Source organism: Cucurbita maxima, unplaced genomic scaffold, assembly GCF_002738345.1.
Source record: "Cucurbita maxima cultivar Rimu unplaced genomic scaffold, Cmax_1.0 Cma_Scf00009, whole genome shotgun sequence".
NCBI lineage: Eukaryota > Viridiplantae > Streptophyta > Magnoliopsida > Cucurbitales > Cucurbitaceae > Cucurbita > Cucurbita maxima.
Window position 1 is genome coordinate 2,802,798 of NW_019272025.1, and position 17,008 is coordinate 2,819,805.

General features: G+C 35.9%; 3 protein-coding genes across 7 annotated transcripts; all 3 read left to right on the forward strand.

Moving 5' to 3' along the window:
- Positions 1-564: 564 nt before the first annotated feature.
- Positions 565-5,549, forward strand: LOC111484408 (protein MCM10 homolog). Its single transcript, XM_023130972.1, has 11 exons — positions 565-735; positions 916-1,096; positions 1,437-1,511; positions 2,325-2,562; positions 2,641-2,765; positions 3,505-3,538; positions 3,635-3,684; positions 3,768-3,911; positions 4,693-4,757; positions 4,832-4,913; positions 4,993-5,549. Exons 1-11 carry the CDS (start codon positions 645-647, stop codon positions 5,141-5,143), a joined length of 1,236 nt encoding a protein of 411 aa, XP_022986740.1. The 5' UTR covers positions 565-644; the 3' UTR covers positions 5,144-5,549.
- Positions 5,550-7,710: 2,161 nt separating this feature from the next.
- LOC111483742 (probable serine/threonine-protein kinase PBL26) lies at positions 7,711-11,261 on the forward strand. 2 transcript variants are annotated; one of them, XM_023130033.1, is made up of 11 exons: positions 7,713-8,046; positions 8,262-8,546; positions 8,638-8,711; positions 8,800-8,918; positions 8,986-9,101; positions 9,185-9,658; positions 9,753-10,001; positions 10,079-10,242; positions 10,321-10,548; positions 10,623-10,772; positions 10,858-11,261. In XM_023130033.1, exons 2-11 carry the CDS (start codon positions 8,375-8,377, stop codon positions 11,131-11,133), a joined length of 2,022 nt encoding a protein of 673 aa, XP_022985801.1. In that variant the 5' UTR covers positions 7,713-8,046; positions 8,262-8,374; the 3' UTR covers positions 11,134-11,261. The 2 variants fall into 2 exon arrangements, with proteins under 2 accessions (XP_022985802.1, XP_022985801.1); XM_023130034.1 differs by lacking the exon at positions 10,858-11,261 and having other exon boundaries at positions 7,711-8,046; positions 10,321-10,544; positions 10,623-10,768.
- Positions 11,262-13,229: 1,968 nt separating this feature from the next.
- LOC111483945 (basic leucine zipper 19-like) lies at positions 13,230-16,573 on the forward strand. 4 transcript variants are annotated; one of them, XM_023130331.1, is made up of 4 exons: positions 13,230-13,436; positions 13,769-14,604; positions 15,370-15,490; positions 15,722-15,847. In XM_023130331.1, exons 2-3 carry the CDS (start codon positions 13,860-13,862, stop codon positions 15,384-15,386), a joined length of 762 nt encoding a protein of 253 aa, XP_022986099.1. In that variant the 5' UTR covers positions 13,230-13,436; positions 13,769-13,859; the 3' UTR covers positions 15,387-15,490; positions 15,722-15,847. The 4 variants fall into 4 exon arrangements, with proteins under 4 accessions (XP_022986099.1, XP_022986098.1, XP_022986097.1 ...); XM_023130329.1 differs by lacking the exon at positions 15,370-15,490 and adding an exon at positions 16,368-16,573 and having other exon boundaries at positions 13,231-13,436; positions 15,722-15,851; XM_023130328.1 differs by lacking the exon at positions 15,370-15,490 and adding an exon at positions 16,365-16,573 and having other exon boundaries at positions 13,231-13,436.
- Positions 16,574-17,008: the final 435 nt, after the last annotated feature.

Genomic DNA, 17,008 nt, shown 5'->3' on the forward strand with positions numbered 1-17,008 from the left:
TGAAAAGACAATTATCTCACTTGCAAATATATCTGGGCAGAATTAAATATGACGGGGTTACCCAATATTGTAATAATCATTGATCAACTATAAGAATATTGGGCTACAGAAAATAATTATCGTTTACCCTCGACCTATCATTTAATTAGAAAGTTTTTAGCATATTTGATGGATATTGGGTTCTTAAACAGACAGTGAAATCTCAATTTTCGTTTTAGGTCATTGCTACATCATTCAATATCTAATATCTTAACTCCTCCGAGCATAGCTAACATCTGTCACACGGTAAATCATGGTCAAGCTCTTTAATTCTACCTTTGAGATCAACGACAGACAATAACTCCTCCGAACATATCATAATAAGCTGTCACAACTTACATTGTGCTAATAGCAAAATCTGAAAACATACTAAGTAGAAAAGAATGGGCCTATAACGACGGCCCAATGGACTATTGGATACTTCGGCGGTCAAACTTGAAACGGCCATCTATTTTCGTTTGTTCCCTCCAAAAAAGTATAAAATAAAAATTTCCCTCCGCGCCAAAAAAAAAAAATTGGATATTAACAAAACAACGCACCCTACAGAACAATAGAACAATCGAACGATTTTGCATTCCTTCGGACGAGAACGACGCGCGAGCTCTATGGCCAACGAAGAAGACGATCTTGATCTTCTCCTTTCTCTCCAAGATAAAGTCGTTGAAACTCCTCCTGGAACTCCGCCTCATGCCTCAGGTACGATGGTGGTCTTAGCAACTATGCTGATTAATCATTTCTTTGTTTCTTCTTCTTCTTCTTTCGATTAATCCCTGTTTCTGTTGATTCCATATGTAGTTTCCGTAATGTTTATATGCTTACTTTTCCTAAAATAACATTTGTATTGAATATATGTTTTTTTTTATTGTTGTATTGTAGATTTACTCTCCGACAATGAATCACCAAGACGAGCGGGTCATGCGGATATGTCTATCTTTAGAAGCGCTGTCAAAGATTGCCTTGACTATGCTCACATACCAACTGAGAAAAGTGGAAAAACAAACCGGTCTAAGGCCTCTGACGACGTTACAATCGAGAAGTTCTCTGGTTTGAGAGTGAGGTACTGTGTAGTGATTTGTTTACAAAACTGTGTACTCTGATTTTTCAGGTGAGGCTACTCCGTTCCTGGTTTCTTGACGGGAATTTTAGAGGAGCTGCCTGAAGTTATATTATACTGGAATTATGGTCCAGCTCAGTTCTATATAAAAGTTATAGGACACTAGGAGCTCAATTATTAGAAGTATATCACATAATTTTCTTCTCCTCAGGATTATCGATAACTGTTTAGAAGATAGAACTAATGGAGATATTCATCTAAAGATCTGCTTAGCATGCACGAATAGAGTAATTTTCTTGACATGTTTTTTTCCTTACTTTTTATTATAATTTTTTGATCTCAGGAATCAACTGGTAGGACCTGTAGAGCTTCACGATCGTTTTTCTGACATTCGCTTTGTTCGTTTGTCTACCATAAAGTAATTTCACTTCACATTCTTTATATTTGTCGGCGTTACTTGCTTACCATCTAGGAGAATGTTACCCATGCTCCATTAGATCAGCTATTCTATTTTTCCTCATATCATGTAAGAGAATGTAATGGCAATGATTTCTTCTAGGAAGACTGATATGATTTATTTCTGGTTAATCATCACACGAACTCCATCAATCTTGAAGGCATCGACTATTTGATACAACAATGTAAATATGTTGTACATTTTTTAAGAAAAATTAGTTGACTGACTTTTTCCAAGCGTAAATAATTAAATCTATAAATTCTATGTTTTACATTTGGCTTTTTTCATCTATTTCAATGGAGGCATGCGGTTTGCGAGTTTTAACATGCTTCAGTACTAAATTCGATAAGAACTCAGTACCCAGTTTTAAAGTCATTCAAGGACAAATTCCTCTCTCTCTCTCTCTCTCTTTCTCGCTATCTATCTATCTCTATCTCTATCTTTTGTAATTACAAGTATACTACATAGTTTGGAAGCAATTGCAATTTTAAGAAATGTTATCTTGACAGAGAATTTAGAAAGTAGCAAAGAAATTTGTGTATATATATGTAGGAATGGAGACAAATTTTAGCCTATGGTCTATCTATTTTTCAGTTTAAGATGTTGAAAATTTATGTGCAGAAGGTTTAAAGGAATTTCTTAAACTTCATTGAGATTGATTAAAAGACATCTAAAGTCTATTAGTTAGCATCTTGCATTTGGGAAATAGATTTTGAGAACTTCTACTTTGCATAATATTTGTCAAACAAGTTCATTTGTTCGTTAAATTTTCAGGAATCTGTTGGTTGGGGACACCCTTTCAGGCTGTTGGGTAACTGTAGGAGTGTTGACTGAGAAAGGGAGCCCAAAGACAAGCTCTACAGGGAAAGCTTACTGCATTTGGAAACTTAGTTGTTTGGATGAAAACGCTGTTTCTGTTTTCTTATTTGGTGATGCATATAAAAGAAATTGCAAGGAGCTGGCTGGAACAGTTTTTGCAGTGTTTAACTCTACAGTACGCAAGGATGCAATGGTACCAACTAAAATATTATTCTATACCGTAGATACGTGTTGTAGTTCATGAATTACCCACTTCCATTTCGTATTTCAGGGCATGGGGTTTTCTTTAAGTGTGTATCAATCAAGCCAGTTGTTAAAGATGGGCACTTCAGATGACTATGGAGTATGCAAGGGCAAGAAGAAGGATGGGATGGCTTGTACAACAGTAATAAATAGGTTTGTCATGAAAATTACTCAATTATCTTACATAATAGCTCCTCTTGTCTTCAGTGAACTGATATGATTGAATGAGACTCGGGACTTCCGTGTGCATAAATATTTATACGTGTGGACAGGAGCCGAGGGATGAAGAAATTTCTTGACAATGTTGTGATCCATTGGACTGAGCTTTTCTACTATTAATTATATAATTTCTCTAATGTGTCAAAAGCATATTCCTGCAACAAGCCCATCAGTTATGGCCTTTTCCGCTTATTGACAAACGAGACAATCAATTCATTGTTGGATAAATCCTTTGGCTGGAATACCTGACTATATTATTTTAAGAGAAGTTACGAGCCAGATCATAAAATCAAGGGAACTATTCGACACGGTCTTTTTGTTCATTGATACTCGTCTTTAAAGATACTTACAATACTATTTAGTTGACATGATCACAGTGGTTTTCTTCCCCCTAAATCTTGTTTTGACATGACCATGATTATTTTTGTGATGAAATTTGTCAACCCTTGAATCATTAGTACTATGATATAAACTGATGTTTGCTGTAGGGATTCTTGTTTACAAAGTCAAGAACGCATGTAGTCTAACTTTGTTAGCTTAAATTTCTTATGTGGTTTCGTTTCTTCCTGAATTAATATATATTGTTTCTCCAAAGTAACAGGCCCATTTCTCATAATTTCATGTTTTTGCAATTCATATTTTGGAAGTTCTGATGAATTATTTTATTACTCAGGCGACGTGGCATATACTGTAAATATCATAAATCAGTAAGTATTAGTTTGCTCAATATGCTAATGTTGTTGTGCATGCGGATTTTGAAAGCATATCTAACTGATACAGTTCTCTCTATTGTTTTCTTACAGAAGGCATCAGAAAAATATTCCACCACCATACGAACTGAGCTCAAAGGAGGGTGAGAGAGCAATGACACGAACATGATATTACTTTCTTTTACACTCGTTTCTGTTTCTTATTTGTTTTATTTTTCGAGTACAGGAATCTGAGGACTGCATTCAGAGATCATCATCTCAAGGCAGAAGGAGTTTACATGGTAAATCCGCTAGTCGGTAAAGTGAATTCTAAACATCGAGCGTCGCCAGCAAAACTGTTGTCTGTGGAAGGCCTGAAAAAGGCATTGAGGTTTGTAGAAGACATATCACTCATTTTTATAATTTATTCGAACAAAAGCAATTTGAGAAGAATTTAAGATTTTCTAGAAGTGGGCGGCTGTTATCTTTAATTTCATGAGCCTGTTACATACCGCCATTTCTTCAGGTGAAACTTAACTAGGATTATGGGTAAATGTAAGATACTTGCAACGCTTCACCCTATATTGTCAGGGTAGATAACCCCTTTTCTTTTTTAGTTTCAATTTATGTAGTCTATTTCATTTTTAATAGTGAGCGAATTCCAATCAGATAACTTTCTACAGATTTAATTAATGCCTATAACAATCTCTTTTTTATTCGTTAGATGTTAAAACATACTCTTGAACTCATTTTTCATTCAGGATATGAACTTGACTGGTAGGTGGAGTGAAAATAGGGGAAGAACTGTGTGCTTGAAGCTTATTTTATTGTAATCACTTGGTCATTATCGTGAATTTTAATTGGGGGTAATGTAGCATTCTAAAACTGTGTAATGCATTTTCCATCGTTCTTTTGTTACAATTGAAGTTAAGCCATTTATTAATGAAATGTGGGTGAGTGTGGTCATTTATCTGTGCACTATAAGCCCTCTTGGGTTCAATTGGTATTAAGTCACAAGCCATTTGACTCCATTTTGGTCTAGTTTTCCAATTTCAAAACACTTATCTTCTGCAAACGGACTAACAAAGACGGATTCTTGAATGCTTAAGGAGTATCAGTTATTTTATTGTTGTGTTCTTGTTTTGACTGATTTAATCTATTCCTATGAACAGCAATGCAGATAATGTGACCACCAATGTACACTCACAAGGGAAAAGATTCCTTGCCGAGATCACAGGTTAGAGATCATAACCTTTACGTGCATGCCCTGAAGATTCATAGAGTTTCTTTTGAGACATTTTCCAATTGCAGGGAAAATGACTGATAAAAGTGGAAATAAAGAACTTTCCAGACAAAGTCAGCAGAGGATCAGTTCAGAGAAGACGTCAATTTTGTAAGATTCTATCCATTACTTATGTTGTTTTCTGTTACCGTCTTTCCACGCCATTATAGATCTGTAACATATCTTTCAGGAAGTCATCTGGAGTTGAAAATCAACAAGATCCAAAAAGAAAGAAAACGAGCCATGCTCCGGCAGACAAAACCACAAAAGACATGGGAAAGATGGTGGAGTTGGATTATATTAGTTCAGATGATGACATCGACCTTACATTCACCCTATAAATTAAAGTTTGAGATTTGATTCTTACAAGAGCTAATTCCCATCAATTTTTTACGCTTATACTTACAATCCTGATACAAGATGGTGACAGTTGGCTGATCTAAACGGAGGATTCAAGCTCGACTGCTTAAGTATAGCGACTAATTAATAATCATGGCTCACTGTGGTTTGGGAGGGACAAGCTAGAATGGCCGACAACCAATGTGGGAAGAATGGTCATCCGTGCACATGATTGGGGTATGTGATGTGCTACCTATCTCTTTTTTTTAATGTCTATCCCCTTCCCATGTTTTTCATGCAGTGGTCCGATTAGGAAGTCCAATATAACAGTTAGTTGAAAAACTGTTTTTCTAAATGAATTGAAATGTACGAGATAGTACGTGTTAATTATAGTTGAGTTATATTCAATTTCGAGTCATATTTGCTGTCTATATAAATACTCTTTTATTTTTTTCCACTTAATATATAGACGTTCTTGCAATTTTTAGTCTAATATTGTAAACTATATCAATAATGTCTTTGAGTAGGTTGAAATGAACGATCTTTATATTCTTCTTGAAATTGATACGACCCGACTTTATGATAGCATCAACAGAAATTGATATAGTAGCTGATGTACAAAAATTGATTTTTTTTTGTAAATTATGTCATAGATGATATTATCTATCTTTTTGAAGTAGGAATGAGTGGTTAACAATGATAATCTTATTTAGAGCTGTGTGAATTTTCTTATTCGCTTTGATAAATAAATAAATCTGTAGAGATCTTTATTGGAATATTTTATATAATTTAACATTTTTATTAAATGGTCCGTGAATTCGGAGACTTTTGAACGGAGATTTGAAGGAAGAAATGAGTGTTTCCAGGTTTATTAATTGTGTTACGGTGGGTGATAGGTGCTGTTGGGTAAACTTGTATGCGTATCTCCCACACTACCAGCACCTTCCCTACGGTTAGCTACTCAAGCCTTAACAAGTAGCCTTAACATGTGGGTAACATGTGGGCCATTTAGTTAGTTCTCGGAGGAGTCATGTGAGATCCTATATCGATTAAAGAGAGCTAGAGAAGATGCTGGATTTTAAAAGGAGTGGATTGTGAGATCTTACATTAGTTAGAGAGGAGAACAAAACACCTTTTATGAGGATGTGAAAACCTCTCTAACAAATACGTTTTAAAAACTTTGAGAAGAAACTCGAAAGGGAGAACTTAAATAGGACAATATTTGCTAGCGGTGGACTTAGACCATTATAATTTGGTTGAGTGATGAATTTCAGTTTTTTGTGCTTTCTAAACTGAGTGTGCGTATTTCTTTATTAAGTTTTGTGTACTTTACATTTTGTTTCAGTGGATCCTAGAGTTTTAGGGTCTATTGTGCAATTTCAGCTTAGCTTAAGTTTACCGCTAGTAAATGTTTTTCGCTTTGACTCGTTACGTATAGTCATCAATCTCATGATTTTAAAACGCTTTTACCAAGAAGAGTTTTCTAAGGAATGTTTTGTCTTCGCTGACACATCACTCGATGTCTAATTGCCCAAATCAATAACTATCAGATATTGTTCTCTTTGGGTTTTCTTTTCAATGTTTCAAAATGTGTCTACTAGGGATAGATTTTTACGCGCTTATAAGGAATGTTTCATTCCCCTTTCCAACCTATATGAGATCTCACATCTTATTCTCGATGCTTACCTACCTTATCGGTTATGCTATAATATTTTGAAAGTGGATTAATATCATCTATTCGTAATTTGCATGATGCTAGTATTTGTTCTTGAGTTTAGATATCTTTTATGTAACAGATTCTAGCTCGGTACGTTGTTTTGCTATAACTCTACTATTCTCACGAACCAATTGCCTAACAACTATATTTGATGTACTATTCTCATTAATAAACGACCTAACAATCCAATGGAAGAAAAGATAAGGTTTATCGTTGTGAGTCCACCCAAAATTGAGTACTTCATTATTTTAAAAAGCTTAGAAATACTAAACTTGTAGTTTAAAAAATTGTCGTGAAGAATTCCAACAAGAAAAATTCAAGTATATAAGTAAGAGATACTATATCAAACCGGATAAAACAACAACAATGTAAAAATTTGTTGTTTCTAATCGTATCAAAGTCATACCTTTATCAATGTCAAACGAGTCCTTTCAAAGGAAATCTTATGATTTCTTTTGGTGACTTATACGACTCCATTGATTATGATTTCTTATGATATCGTAATTTTTTAATTTATTCTATAATGATTAGATAAAATCTAAAAAACCTCAGAAAAATAGTTACAATGTTTTTTCAATAAAAAAAAAAAAAAAAAACACTTTTCCTTGACGATCTTGTTTGCATGTAGTACGGGCAACGGTCAGGTATGGCAACCCGCAACAACCGGTGGAAAACTTGAATTCCGCTTTTGGTGGACCACGCAAAATTACCGGATACCATAGGTTTCCCGCGAAAACTTCCAGTTTCCCTTTTAACTGTCATAAAAATAAATAAAAAATGGAAGGAATCAAGAAATCAATCAATCAAAAATACCTATCTTCCTTTTCAATTCCTTCAAAATTCTCTGCAACTCTCTCTCTCTCTCTCTAACTTTCTCTCTCTTGCCGACATTTTCTTCCCCCAAACTTCATCTCTTCTTCCCTTTTCGCTTCCTCAACTAATTTAAACAAAAAAGCACTCAAAACCCCCATTTCCTTCATCCATCCTTGACGTCACCCGACCTTAATTTATTGTCTTTTACGACAATTTTAGTGCCCTAACTTCCCTTCCTTTTCAAACTTCCTTATCCTCTCTCTGATTCTCCCCATTACTTGGCCGCACTACCTTACACCCTTCGATTTCATTAATCCGCAAAATCGGTGTTTAAAGTCATGCTGAGCTTCGTCGACCAACCCTTTCAAGTTTTAGGTACAACCCATTTGTCGGCTTCTGTTTATCTTCTTCATGATTCTTATGCAAATTATTGTTCTAATTTCTCATTTAGGTTTTTTATTTCCTGTTTAATGGTAGCTTTTTGGATGGGCCAATGGGTCGATGCTTGTTTTTAAATACTTATAGCTACCTTCTTTTTCTATGGGTGGATTTAGCTTTCTGATTCTTTTGTTGGTCGATTTTGGTGGTAGAGAGTGAAATGGTGGAGGGTTTAAAAAGTGGGGAGTCTCCCAATCAGTGGTTACCTGCTGAAGCCCTGCAAATCGAAGAAGATTCAAAATCTGTGGGGTTTTGAGGAAACGAAATGACTGTTGATCATGAGGATTCTGAGGCAATCGAAAAGAAGAAGAGGAAGAAGAATGTGTTAGTGGGGATTAGGATAAATGGCAATAGCAGAGATTTGCTCAATTGGGCGATTGTTAAAGTTGCTGATCCTGGGGATTGTGTTATTGTAATCCATGTTTGTCAAACTTCTGGTGGGTTTTCATTGTTCTTCTCTAGTTTTAACTCTTTACATTCACTTGTATGATGCACAGTTTCATATGATTTTTCCCTCTTGCCAAACAGACCGTGCATCAAAAGATAAGCCCTTATTTGATGAATTCATAGAAGGATACAAAAGGCTTTGTGATGTAAACAAGGTTTGGTTTGGAATTTCTTGCACTCTATGGATGCTATGGATGAACTTAAGTTTTGGGTACTGATTATTTTCTTGGATTCTTGTATTAGGTAGCTCTGATTGCTCAGATATTGACTGGAAGTTCGGTTAAGAAGACTTTGGTTAGACAGGCGAAAAGCTATGCCGCCGGGGCTGTGGTTTTGGGAACAAGCAAACCATCTAATCTTGGGTAGGGAATTCACTGAATAGCCTTTTGGTTTGTTTCTTGAGTTGATCTTAACAGAAGCCATTTGCAGGGGTTGGTCTTCAACAATTAGATACGCTGTTAAGCGACTGCCTCGAACGACCGATGTTTTGGCTCTCAACAATGGAAAAATTGTCTTCAGAAGATCCACCAATGATCAACTACCAGGTTTGCTGCTCTTTGATGGACTTTTATTTATTTTTGAAGAACAAAAGGTAGAGTTAGTCATATATTTGACTGTAACATGACAGGGTTGAATCTAGACCCAAAACCAAGTTTAAGTCAAGCTAGCCAATCTGACTATGATGGCTCTGAGACTGAGAAATCTGTTTCTTTTGGGGTTGGTAGTGAAGACTTGAAGTATGAATTTCATGGAGTTGTTCTTGAAAGTAAAAGGGTCTGTTCCAAACAAGATTCTCCAATGAAGAAGGTGAATTCCGAGCCGGGGCTTGGATGGCCATTGCTTCGAACGTCTCCAAGGATTCCGCAAACCCCATGTGTACATAACATGTCTGTAGTGCAATGGGTGATGAACTTACCTGATCGTTCCCCGTATCATAGCTTAAGCATAAAAGGAAATGATCCATCAAGAAGGGAGATCTCGGGTTTATCTGCCTTTTCTGAACCACCAGGAAACCTGGAGGATCTCCTGAAAACTATCTCATCTAGTTATAAATGGTTTAGTCCTGATGTGTTGAAAGCTTCAACTTCGCATTTCTCTTCAGGTTCGAGCTCATCCTTGCTATAAACCGATGTTTTCATTTGTTTTCTCGCCCTTCTGATGGGTCCATGGCTCATGAATTTGGCTGTTCTTAACAGAAAATCTGATTGGGAAAGGCGGCTGCAATCGTGTATACAAAGGAATTCTCCCAGATGGTAAGCCAATAGCTGTTAAGGTAATGAACTTTTCGAAACAGGCATGGAACGATTTTTCTCGAGAAGTTGACATTATATCCTCGTTACATCACAAGAACATAACTCCCTTTCTCGGTATCTGCATCGAACACGATACGTTGATCTCTGTTTATGATTTCTTTTCCAAAGGAAGTTTAGAGGAAAATTTATATGGTAAGGCTTAAATATCTTACATTTTCAAATACTATCAGATCAGGAGTATGGTACTAAGAAAATTATATGATATTTAGATAGAAACAAAGAAAAAGGCATACTTTCATGGGAGGTAAGATTTGAGTTTGCGATTGGAATAGCGGAAGCGCTAAACTACCTACACGACGAATGTCCTCAGCCTGTTGTACACAGAGATGTGAAGACATCAAACATTCTGCTCACTGATGAACTCGGACCACAGGTAATTCGTTACAAGATCCCGATCGGATGAGACTTTGAATTTTGCTCGTTTATTCCTAACTGAGGCTCTATATAACAGTTATCAGATTTTGGGCTTGCAACCTGGGGACCAACAGAATCATCCTTTCGGATCGAAGCTGATGTCGTGGGAACGTTTGGATATCTTGCTCCTGAATATTTCATGTATGGAAAAATGAGCAATAAGATTGATGTGTATGCCTTCGGTATCGTTCTACTTGAATTGTTGTCGGGACGAAGAGCAATTGACGCAGAGACATCGAAAGAGCAGCAGAGCTTGGTTATGTGGGTAAGACTTGGTTAAAATATTTTGATACTGTATGCATACAAGGATTAAGAACATGCTTTATGATTATATGCCAGGCCAAGCCAATGATAGAGAGTGGCAATGTAAAGGAAATAGTTGATCCAAATTTGGAGGGGAAAGTCAATGACGAACAGTTGCAAAGAATGGTTCTTGCAGCAACGCTTTGCATCACGAGGGCATCTCGACTCCGTCCTCGAATCAGTCAGGTACTGCTGCTTTGAACATGATTCGTTTCACCCAACCACGTTGTTTGCATTACTCGAAGACGTTTACGAACGCCCTTCGTTCCAGATATTGAAGATTCTAAGAGGGGAGAGCGAAAACGAATCCAAAACCAAAACCGAAAGCTTCCTTATGGAGGATTCACAAAGCGTGGAGAATGGAGATGATGAAGTTTATCCAAATTCAAGCTCTGAACTGCATTTGAGCCTTGCATTGGTCGGTGTTGATGACGACGACGACAACGACGACTCATGTAGCAGTGTGGAACAGCGAAAAAGAGTATGTTTGGAAGATTATTTCAAAGCAAGATGGAGCAGATCCTCAAGCTTCAACCAGCTTCTTTAGACTGTAAATTAGGCATATATTCTATACAATAAAATTGTGATGCACCCTTTGCTGAGGTGATTTCTTAACATTTGTAAATATTTTCTTTTCTTTAGTTGTAAATATTTACAATTTCTTGCCCCTTCTGATATGCTTGTTTCCATCTTTCTTTTTACCTTTTCGTTTTCGACTAATGTGTCGCATTTAGAGATATCCATTTTGTGTGAAAATCGACCGATGAGGTGCCCCTAATGACGGCGGGTAATCTCCCATCTACGTGGCAGAGAACTAGAGAGGAAACAAGAACAAAATTTTTCGAGTTAGTTAAACGGAGATGGTCTCCCTCCCGTTCTCGTCCCCACTTTGACTTTTTATTTTTTGAAATATATACATACACACATATATACCCTTAAATTAAAATTTTTTTCGACAATTTTTTTTAATGGAGAATGTCTCCGATAATGAAAGAAACTATGATTATGAAATTAAAAATAATATAGTCATAAATGGGGACGTGTGAAAAAGGGAAAATCGTTCTCATCTCGATTTTGGGCATTGAATATGCATATTAAAAAACATTATAAACATGAACTATATATTATTATTATTATTATTATTAATGAATTGTTATTTCATGAAATATATTTTTTTCTTTTATCTTATTTTATTTTTGCTAATTTGGCACAAAGAAAAAATCATAAACTAATTAATTTCAATAAAATAAAATTTTGAACAAAAATAATTAAGATTAATCAATGAATAACTCTGCCAAAATCATAAATTAAAGAACAAAATTGTAAGTTTGTTTTTTTTCTAAATTTTATTAATTTCATATTTTTTACCTATGTATTATAGTTTCATTAAAAACATAAAAAAAAAAAAAAAAACATTTTTTTAAAGGCTTTTTGAAGCAAAAACTTGTTAAATGTTTAAAATGGTGAACATTTTTAATAAAAAAATAATTAATTATATATATAATATTAAAGTCAGCTTTTACTATTTCTAGTCAAATTCTAGTGTGGGTAAAACCGTAAAATCCTATTAATACTCAATCCAAAAAAGTCAAACCAATAATTTTAAATAAATGAATTATTCAGATAATAATCACAATCCAACTATAATTATTAAAAAGTTTGAATTTTTCAATTATTGTTGAAATCGATTTTTTTTTAATTAAAAATTCGTTTAATAAAGACTTAGTTTTTAATTTTCTAATTTTCTAATTTATTTTTCTTTCCTCCAATTTCTATATTTTAGTAATTTTAAAATAACATAATTTATTGATTTTTTTTTTTATTTTTTTTTAATGTATGTCAACCAAATTTTAATTGGCATGGCTTGTGCATATGATTTTTTATTTTTTAATTAGAAAGTGATCTTAAATAAAAATAAAATATTTTACATATGTTGTTTTTGGATAGTCTCACACGTAATTAATACATACAAATTTTTAAAATTAAATATTTTTTTATTTAATTAAAAATTTTAAAAGAATAAGAATAATTATCCTTAAAAACTTTTTCTCTCTAACCTGGTTTGAGATTCAAACGTCTCGTTCTCCCCGTTATGTGAATTTATATATATCAGATAGTTTTGAGAATTGTTGGGAGAGGAGTCTGTGGTCGACTAATTAAGAGGAAGATCATGAATTAAGTCATCAGAACTTATACTGAAAGTGGACAATATTAAGATCATACTATTGTGGAGGGTGGACTGTGAGATCCCACGTTAGCTGAAAAGGGTAATTGGACAGTGAGCCAATAAGAACACTAACGGGTGGATGTGAGATAGAGGGTAATTGAGCAGTAAGCCATCAAGGATATTGAAGAGTAGATATGAGATGAGATTTCACATTCTTAAGGACGTAAATTCATGATGAGATTCAAGCAAGGACGTTGGATTTCGAAGGAGTGAATTGACTCTCGACGTTTTTAGTACCCGCCATAGACTCGAAAGAAAGTAGTGTTTGAAAGAGGGAGTTGAAAAAAGAGGATAAATTTAGAGAAGAAGAGGCTTTTTGGAGGAAGAAAAAGGGAGATCGTATGAACCGAACACAAAAAAGGGATCAGTTTAGGTGGGGAAAGACGATTATAATTGGACCCACAATGATATTTAGTCGTAAGAAAGCTAAGAACCACCAAACGCGGCTAGATTCTCCCACAAACCTGCTCCAGTTCCTCTACGACCCTATAAATGGCTTTGAATCACTCTCACATGCCCATTTCCTTGACTTTTCAGGCCCGGAAAAGCTGTTTCTCAGTCCTCTCATACATTCCTTCTTCATTTCTATGATCCGAGTTTGAAATTCCGGCATCTCTCTAAAGGTTTCGTATCCTATTCTCTGTCGCTTTCTTTACGATTATCGAATCGCCTCCATGATTCTTCACCCTTCTGTTGTCACTCGTTGATTGGGTTTTAGGTTTTGATTATTGGGTTTTCTTTCTTTTTCATGTTTTTGATTGTTCTCCTAATTATTATCAATTGAAATTCGCCACTGGATGTTTGAAATTCGTCACTTATCGGATTGTTCTTCTGAAATTCGAAGCAAAATTAGTGTTCCTGTCGGTTTGTTCTTCATTTCTGGTTCTTGTTCTATCGTTGGTTTGTTGTTCTGCTGATTGAGTTGTGCTGAAACCCTGTTTATCTAATTGTTTAGGATCTCCGTTCGAATCATAGGGCTCATAATCGTAGTTTCTCCTTGGAATTGCTGTCTTGAAGTGGTTTTTCATTAAAGTTTCATATCTTTAATGGAAGAAGGCGAGCTTGAATCCTCAAATCCAGAAGTGTTTTCGAGTTCGAATGCCGTAGAGCTTCCGAACAGTTGCTCAATGGATACCTTCTTGGATGAAATTTTAAAGGACACTCATGCTTGCACACACGCTCATACTTGCAATCCTTCTGGTCCTGATTATTCACATACACACACCTGTTTTCATGTCCATACTAAAGTTGTCTCTTCCCCGACCGAAGACAAGGTTTCCACTGACGACACAGCGGAGTCTGTGGATAAGAAGACTAAGAAACGCTCGCTAGGTAACCGCGAAGCAGTTCGTAAATACCGGGAGAAGAAAAAGGCGAGGGCTGCATCATTGGAAGATGAAGTTATGAGATTGACGGCCCTGAATCAGCAACTGTTGAAGAGATTGCAAGGCCAGGCTGCATTGGAGGCTGAGATTTCTAGGCTCAAATGTTTGCTTGTGGATATTCGAGGAAGAATTGAAGGGGAGATTGGAAGCTTTCCATATCATAAACCAGCCAATTCAAATCTTCTCAACCAAAATGCACCTGGAAGTTATGTGATAAATCCATGTAATGTTCAATGCAACGATCAGCCGTATTGCCTTAATGCAGGGACCGATGGAAAAAGTGGAGAGAGCGTTTTGTTGAACGGGCATAGTTTTAGTGCGTGTGACATCGGAAATCTCGAGTGCTTGGCCAATCAAAACACAGGAGCAAACGAACTTCCGGACTGTGAATTAAACCAGAAGAAAGGTAAAACCAGAGCATTTAGCTTTTAATTGTTTTAGTTTTATGATTGGTGCAGTGTAGGGTAGTTCAGTTGATAGATATCAGTGTTTCTGACTTACTCTACTCTTTAGTTTCTTGGGAACTTACAAGAATAAAAATTGTAGTTTAAGAAAACGGTCCACTGGTAAGTCGATTTCTGTCACATATTTGCAAATTAGTATCACGTAGATGCGTAGAGATGGTTTTGTTTTATGGGAATGTGAGATCCCACGTTAGTTGGAGAGGTGAACGAATCATTCTTTATAAGGGTGTGGAAACCTCTCCCTAGCAGACAGTGTTTTAAAAATCTTGAGGGAAACCCCGAAAGGAAAAGCCCAAAGAGAACAATATATGCTAGGAGTGGGCTTGGGCTGTTACAAATGGTATCACATCGGGCGATGTGCCAGTGAGGAGGCTGAGTCCTGAAGGGGGTGGACACGAGGCGGAGGGTCCCACATCGATTAGAGAGGGGAACGAAACATTATTTATAAAAGTGTGGAAACCTCTTCTTAACTGACACGTTTTAAAACCTTGAGGGAAGTCCGGAAGGGAAAGCCTAAAGAGGACATATCAGCTAGTGGTGGGCTTGGGGCGTTACAGGGAATGCATAGATGTTGCAACGAAATACGTTGATGAATGATCGATTTTATTATATAATAGCTATGAGATCTTAGTTCTGGACAATTTATGAGTATACTCTTTGTTTTACTCGATGTATTACATGTGTATATGAACACATCTTAACCTCAGGTGTATATGTGTTATAAAAGCCTGAACTTCATGTTGCCTTTCAAAGAAAAATCGGACTGCTCCCAAAGATCTCTCTACCGTCTTAGGTTCTTTTCATATGTAGCTTGCAAGACTCTTGCTGGTAGAACAACTTTCATTTGTTGGGCGTTCGGATGCAAAATTTTAGTATATGTTCCAATACCATAAGTAAAACGACGATATGAGTTGTCGTCTCTATCGTATTTTCCTTTGTTTTGTTTCCCTTTCTTTTACATTTATTCATGAGTTTTATGAGTTCGATACAGCGTGATGACTGCCCGTTTATGTCTTCAGCTACTAACAACACGTTATATGATGCTCATGATTCATTTAGGGGTCCATAAGGCGACGAAAAATGCGAAGAGCTGAGCTCGAATAGTATATGCATCCTTTTGTGTATATAGGCCTGCCCCACGTCCATTCCTGTTCTTCTGTTCAGTGCAGCATCAACATTATCTTTTGAGGTTTTTATCTTCCACAACCCTTTCACCCTCTTTCTAGGTTGTTTGAGATAGTCAGAGCAACCGTCCAACTCCACCGCTATTAGATATTGTCCTATTTGGTCTTTTCCTTTCGGACTTCCCCTCAAAATTTTTAAAATGTGTCTACTAGGAAGAGGTTACAAATGGTATCAGAGCCAAATACCGCCTCGAAAGAAAGTGGATTGTGAGATGTCACATTGATTGGAGAGGGGAATGACATCGATTGGAGAACGAAACATTGTTTATAAGAGTGTGGAAACCTCTCCCTAGCATACACGTTTTAAAAACCTTTGAGTTGAAGTACCCAGAGAGAAAGTCCAAAGAGGATAATATTTACTAGCGGAGGGCTTGAGTTGGTACGGAAATCAAGAAAATGAGGGTACAATCATCCACCTTCATAGTTTAAGATAGCCACACACACATATTAGCTATGAGTTTGAGAGGTGTTATATTGTTAATGGTTTTAGCAAAAACATTCATGGATCATTGGAATTACAGAACTAGGAAATGGCAGGATTTCAAAACACCTGAAGGAAACTTAATTCTGCTCGTTCAACGTGCAAGACAACTTCGAGTAGCATGTACAGTCTAAGACGAAAGGTACGAACCGAGCACTTTTGTCACATGCATTCCGAGCATCCTCCATTTCGACCCGGGTTCGCCATTCCGAGCATCCATTTTGAGGAGTCATGAAGTAAAATCACTTCCACTATAGCTTTTGTGGGTACTGTTTTTCTAAATCTCAACATCATAGGTGAGCTTCAGAGGAGATTGCTTAAGGCTTAATGCTTTGGCTCTGTTGTTATTTTGGGGTGCAATTTGAATCTCTTCCAACATTTTCAGTATGCATAAGAGATTTATTCCAGACTTAATTTCCTTTTCAGTTAATAAATTTTTAAAGATTTTTTACTCTTTTTTTTAATAAAAAATATCACAATAAATTGAACCCGATTCAACCCGAGCTAATATGAATAGTCAAACCATTAGTATTTTGTTTCAAAAAAATCTTTGAACTCGGTGCGTATAGATTTTTTTATTAATATTCTTAAATAAAAAAAATTAAGAAAGAAAAATTCAAAATATAGTACTGTGGTAATAAAATATTTATAAAATTTTAAAAATATTGAAAAGTAATAGGC

Coding starts and splice junctions, on each gene's coding strand:
- LOC111484408 (XM_023130972.1), top strand. CDS start 645: ATGGCCAACGAAGAAGACGATCTTGATCTTCTCCTTTCTCTCCAAGAT. Junction 1,097..1,436: donor TTCTCTGGTTTGAGAGTGAG/GTACTGTGTAGT, acceptor TTTTGATCTCAG/GAATCAACTGGTAGGACCTG. Junction 4,758..4,831: donor ATTCCTTGCCGAGATCACAG/GTTAGAGATCAT, acceptor TTCCAATTGCAG/GGAAAATGACTGATAAAAGT.
- LOC111483742 (XM_023130033.1), top strand. CDS start 8,375: ATGACTGTTGATCATGAGGATTCTGAGGCAATCGAAAAGAAGAAGAGG. Junction 8,547..8,637: donor CCATGTTTGTCAAACTTCTG/GTGGGTTTTCAT, acceptor CTTGCCAAACAG/ACCGTGCATCAAAAGATAAG. Junction 9,102..9,184: donor CACCAATGATCAACTACCAG/GTTTGCTGCTCT, acceptor GTAACATGACAG/GGTTGAATCTAGACCCAAAA.
- LOC111483945 (XM_023130329.1), top strand. CDS start 13,860: ATGGAAGAAGGCGAGCTTGAATCCTCAAATCCAGAAGTGTTTTCGAGT. Junction 14,605..15,721: donor TGAATTAAACCAGAAGAAAG/GTAAAACCAGAG, acceptor TGATTCATTTAG/GGGTCCATAAGGCGACGAAA.